Source organism: Nipponia nippon, unplaced genomic scaffold, assembly GCF_047370975.1.
Source record: "Nipponia nippon isolate SJK-2023a ecotype South Korea unplaced genomic scaffold, ASM4737097v1 scaffold_3, whole genome shotgun sequence".
Classification (NCBI taxonomy): Eukaryota; Metazoa; Chordata; class Aves; order Pelecaniformes; family Threskiornithidae; genus Nipponia; species Nipponia nippon.
In genome coordinates this window covers 57,340,814-57,346,259 of record NW_028262347.1, presented here as the reverse complement: position 1 = coordinate 57,346,259, position 5,446 = coordinate 57,340,814, and the positions used below count along the sequence as shown (strand labels likewise).

The 5,446-nt window shown below is 49.5% G+C and overlaps 1 protein-coding gene across 1 annotated transcript; it reads right to left on the bottom strand.

The window, feature by feature from the left end:
* Positions 1–2,268: 2,268 nt before the first annotated feature.
* On the bottom strand, positions 2,269–4,693 carry RPS19BP1 (ribosomal protein S19 binding protein 1). Its single transcript, XM_009475222.2, has 4 exons — positions 4,570–4,693; positions 4,336–4,476; positions 3,926–4,023; positions 2,269–2,939 (listed from the first exon to the last, which is right to left on the bottom strand). Exons 1-4 carry the CDS (start codon positions 4,616–4,618, stop codon positions 2,805–2,807), a joined length of 423 nt encoding a protein of 140 aa, XP_009473497.1. The 5' UTR covers positions 4,619–4,693; the 3' UTR covers positions 2,269–2,804.
* Between the last annotated feature and the right edge of the window lie 753 nt (positions 4,694–5,446).

The following is a 5,446-nucleotide window of genomic DNA, read 5'->3' as shown; positions in this document are numbered from 1 at the left end:
CAGCTGCTCCTTCCCTGACCCCCTCTTCTCTCTTTCGTGGGGCAGCGAAGTCTGGCTGCAAGGAACAGAGAGATGGCACAAGTTGCTGTAGGATAGCCACCTCCCGGGGTCCCAGCACAGCCAAGGAGCTGGCATGCTCTAGACCGTAACATAGACGGTTGGGCACATAGGAAGATGCTTAGCTTTAGCTTACCACCAGGGACGTGCAACAGGCTGGTACCCATTCCCCCCTCTAGCTTGAAGACGTTCCCCTCAGGGGTTAACTCCTGTCCTTCTTTACCCAGTGTGCAGGCGGCACTGCTGTTCTTTTGTAGGAGCTCCAGCTCTGCTAGAGAGGGGGAAAATCAAGGCTAGAACATGTCAGATCTTTGCTCCTGCAGAAGATGGTTTATCTAGAGCCACCCGTTCACTTCTGCTTGGTTTTCTTTTCTCCCACAAGATAAAGTTTAATTTATTTAAGGATACAGTTGGCTGTGCAACGAAGTTTGATTTCAGATGGCAAAATCCAGTCTGTCCGGTACCTTTACCCTCTTCAACAATACAACGCCTTATTGCATACAGCCACAAGAAGTATGTTGATTACTTGTGTTGGCCCTGGTCTTTCCAGCCAGTAATGAAAGCTCCCATCCAACTTTAAAACTCCACAGATCACAGGGGGGTGTTATCCTTGGGGAAAACCGCTCTGGGCTGCACTTTAAAGTTCCTCATTAACTTTGAAAGAGCAGCTTTCCTGTTTGCTTACATTTGCAAGCAAACAAGCTGGGTTTTGTACAAAGAGTGTGAACCACATTACCCTAGTGCTCCTTTCTGGAGCAACAAAGGATGGTTTTGCTTTCCTCAGCCTGCAGAAGAAGGGCGCAGGAGCTGAACAACCACAAGCAACAACGGTGCGTAGAAGGAACTGGTGGAGGAGGTGCAGGGGTGACGTGAAGGACCTCTGTAAGGTCAAAGGAACTGCCAAGTACTGAAGATGAAGGCTTAAAACAACATAACACCCCAGAAATCTACCGCTTTCAAAAGTCAAGTTGTGGCAGAGCCAGCTTTTTGACACTGTTAATTGTCTCCATGACAGCTTCACAGACAGCTGCACGTTAGACCAGCTCACGCACTCACTGCAGCAGGCACAGAGTGCAGAGGTTTTAGGGAGACATGCTGCATACACATTTTGCTTAACTACTTTTTCAAACAATAGTGTTTTCATTCTTTTAAGCAGCAAACAGTCCTTCTCTTTTTTTTACATGTTGTTTTTAACTTCGGGAGCAAGAACAAACTGAAAAAGAAGGAAATTGGTCTTTGAACTGTTCTGTATTTACCACTTTTGGCTGCAGAGAGATGAACTTGATCCTATTACCAGAAATCCCCTCCCACGTGTTATTACACAATTTCAAGTACACACACTTCAGTATGTTCACTATTTCCCCTGTCTGGACCTCATACGTCTGGGTGACTTTCCCTCCCATGCAGACAAGAGGGAAAGAACACAACAGAGGAGGCGCAGACCTAAGAGGACGGCACTAGGAGAGGGCAAGGAAGGGATACCAAATTCCCTCCAGTACTGACATCTAGGCAGCTGCTGCTCAGGTCAGCCAAGCCCCTTGTAATCAGCTCCTGAGTCTAACCAAAGCTTGGCATTAGTCCTTCTCCTTACCTCTTTTTTTCCCAAAGGGAACGCACTTTGCATTTTTTTAGGTAAGGGGCAGGAAAGGGCAGTGGCAGGAGCTCCCCAGAAGCGTATTTACAGTGATTTAGCAACGAAGAGTGTCTGGAACAACACTCCCACCTGCTGGGCCTTCTATTTGTTGCAGCATAGTCTAACAAAAAAAAAATGCCCTTCAACCCAGCACCACAACCTCTGGCTCAGAAGATTTTAACATCTGGGCTAAACCAGGCTAACATCTGGGTCACAATCCCTCCTGGCTACAGAAGGTGGCAGCACCCAGCAGCGGTGCCCTCCTAGTGTGGCTGAACCTCAGTGGGAGGCGCAGATGTAAGCATCCAGAGGTCAACTTTCTCCACGTAAGCCCTCTTCCTTGGAGAGGGGAGACCATGAGTAGGCAAAACAGGAGTCATCTCCATTCCAGCCTGCCCTCTTTGAAGGCCTGAGCATGTCAGATTAAATACATGTGTCAACATGAATCAGAGAGAAGCCACTGACACAACTGAGTCATCCTAAAGAGAGGGATGCTTGGATCAGAACAGTGACAGTTTGTCTTCATCAATCGTAGCCTGTCATAACAATCACTATTACAAAGGCAAAGATAGGCAGTGTCTGCAACGATTATTTAATCAAACGACATATACAAAGGTTTTGCAATGACTGAAAAACCTGACAGAGGCTCTAACAACAGAAACTGCAAGGCTACTCAGGTTTAACAGTCTTTCAAAGCATCCTTCCCTTCCGATGATCTATTACTGCTGGTCCAAAACATTTCTCCGTTCAGATACAGTGCTTTAAATGCTCCCTGCCAAATAACACAGGTAGCAGAAGCCTTACATCCTGAGGAAGGGGAACAAGGTTTATATTTGGCTTGGTCCACCCTTCTACATTAAGAATGCAAGAGATGTTGGCTGGAGATTATAAGAACAACACATCTCAGAGCCAAGAGAACCTCCATGGCTCTAGCTGGCTCGTAACAAGTTCTGCACAGATGCAGAGTTTCTCTGCAAGTGTGACATTAAAGCACTTGCTGACAGAGGCACATCTCCTGTGTCCCATCTCAAACGTGCTGAGGAAACGGCCAGTCCTGCGTGCTGAACACTCAGCTGCAGAAAGACTGGAGCTGCGAGAATCCCTGTCACGTTGTTTACGGTCTCCCAAAGTATTCTCTCTCAAATTTACGGAAATCTTCCTCTGTAAAGACAGTGCCCTCGGGTTTCTTCTTTGCCGCCTTCTTTGGAGGCTGATCTTTGGACTTCCTGCCTCTGTTCTGAGCAAGAACCTTGAGACAATAAAAAAAAGAAAAAACAGTCAGTCATTGTTAGCAAGACCAAACCACAAAACGGTGATTTTCAAGCTCACCTGCTATTTTCAAGCATCCCTGCTATTCTGCTGGTACCCTGCTATATCCTGGAATGCCTCCAAAGAAAAGTGAGAGGCAGTCACCAATGTCAACTAAAGCAGGTCACTGGGACAACAGCAAATACCAACCTACTATTTGGAGCCAAATACGAAAACTACTCTCTGGTAACTGTCACAGAGATAGAAACACTGATTTCAATTCAGATGTTTCTGAAACTGTGACCTTCTTTTATCCTGTCTCTCCACCAGACAACCTGAAAACCCAACAAGTTGGTGGAATTCCCTCAGCATTTTCTAATACACCATCACCTCCTTTCACAACCTCCAGCCTGAGAAACACTGGCCTGAACCACCTGGTTTGTTTAAATTAAAAGCCCCTATCTCATGAAAATAGCCCAAGATTCTAGTGCTGTCAGCTATTCTCTTCAAATCCTGGCACGGGATTACCTTTTGGGGAAGATCATTGGCTAAATTCTCAGGTTATGAGAAACATCATTCAATATGCTATGAAATTTCTGTTACATGAGCCAGCAGCCCATCTGGTTCCTTGCTAAACAGCCTCCAGCTACAGAGAAGGACAAATCAATGAACAGTAAGGAGAAGGTCTGAACCAGGGCTTCTTTGCCAGCTGAAGCTATGAAATATCTTTGGTAATTTAAGAAAAGCCAACAGTTGTCAGTAGATTTTAACTAGTATCAGAGAACATCACAGGGGACAACTTATCAACAAGAGTTTAAAGCTTAGTAAGTTGCTTTGCCAGTGCACACAGAAATTTCTTAAGGCCACTTCCAGACAGAAACTTGACTCCTTTCGACAGGATCTAAGCTGGAAGACCTGGGGATGATTCCCATTCACCTGCATTCCTCAGCAGAAGCAGACCCCCAAACAAAGAAGTAACAGTCTTACTTGTTCTGTGATGCCTTTGTCTGCAACAAATTGTCCCTTCAACATGTACTGCAGGTTTGTTCTCAAGTGATTCACGGCCTTCTTCTTGTGATACTCCTCTAGGTCAGAGCAGAGTGGAACAAAACACATCAGCTGCCCATCCAGGCAGCACACAAGGAGAGACACAGGGATCAGAAAGGCCCCAGGAGAAAGAGACACTGCTACAGCTCAGGGATAGGGGTGCTTCCACAGATCAGGCTGTGTTTAAGTGTGGGACACCAGAAGTGCACCCAGGAGGACGGGAAGGGATGGATACAAGCGTCGGGGAGGGGGGCGGCTGCGGGACACCGCGAGGGGACCCGGTGCGAGGGCTGTGGAGGGCGGCAAAGCTGCTTTCCCCCCCCACCGGAGGGAGGCGGGCCGGGACTCACCTATCGCCGATTTGACGACTCTGCCCTTGACCGTGGCCTTGTTCCTGCCGGGCTCCGGCGCCCTCTTCCTCCGCCTCGCAGCTCCCGCTGCCCTGGGGCCCTCCTGCCCCCGCTGGAGACCCGGCAGGGCCTTTCTCTGGCCTGCAGCGGGAAGAGGGACGGGGTTACTCAAGCCGTACGCCGGAAACAACCCCGTCTCCCCGCCCCCACGTCCCCCGGTCCCCACGGGCCCACCCGGCGCCTCCAGCAGCTCTAGGCCCCGCCGCAACAGGGAGGCCGACATGACCCCACACCCCCTCGCCGGTGGCCAAGTTCTGTCTCGTCGCCACACTTCCGCCCGCGCGCGACGCCACTTCCGTCTCTGCCGTGCCACACTTCCGGCGCCACGCGGGTTGGGCGGGAAGGGCCGTGGCGCCATGTTGTGGCGCCATGTTGTGTGGGGATTACCTCAGGCCCGTCCGGGGCTTGAGTCGCCCATAGCGGCTCTGCCGGGTTCTTGCTAGTGGCCCTTGCTTATCGCCCCTTTCTCCCGTGGTCCGGCAGCTGGCCCGCAGGCCTTCTGTGTTACACCTTCATGGAGCCACTGCAGTGGGGCCAGGGCTGTGAGGGGCCCCTGCCATCACAGGAATAATAATAAATACAGGCCGTGCGGAAAGGGGACGGCCAGCAGCGGTGTCGTGTTTTGTCTTGGCGAGGCCCCAAAACCCAGATGGAACTCTGTGCCAGGCTCCTTGGGCACAGAGGTTCACTCTGCCATAAATTGCATCTATTATTTAGTATTACTTTAGTCTTTATTTAAAGCTTTCCTCCCCTGTTTTGGCCCCTCTAGAGACTTGATGCTAATATCTGCTAAATTTAGCTATCATCTGAATAAAGCTTATTCACTTACAGCCAGTGCTGGCAGTAACAAGCTGACACTGGAGAAGGAGAGAGGTTTATTCTCCCTCAGACGTGTCCTGCAGGGAGAAAGCGATACAAGCGGCTCTCATTGTTCCTCATAGTAATGATCTCTAGTGGTGACAGATAACAGTTAATCCTCGGTTCATTAAAAGGCATTCATTCTCTGGAAATTGTTCTCCAGCCTCTGCAGATGCCACCTGAATGCCTGCCT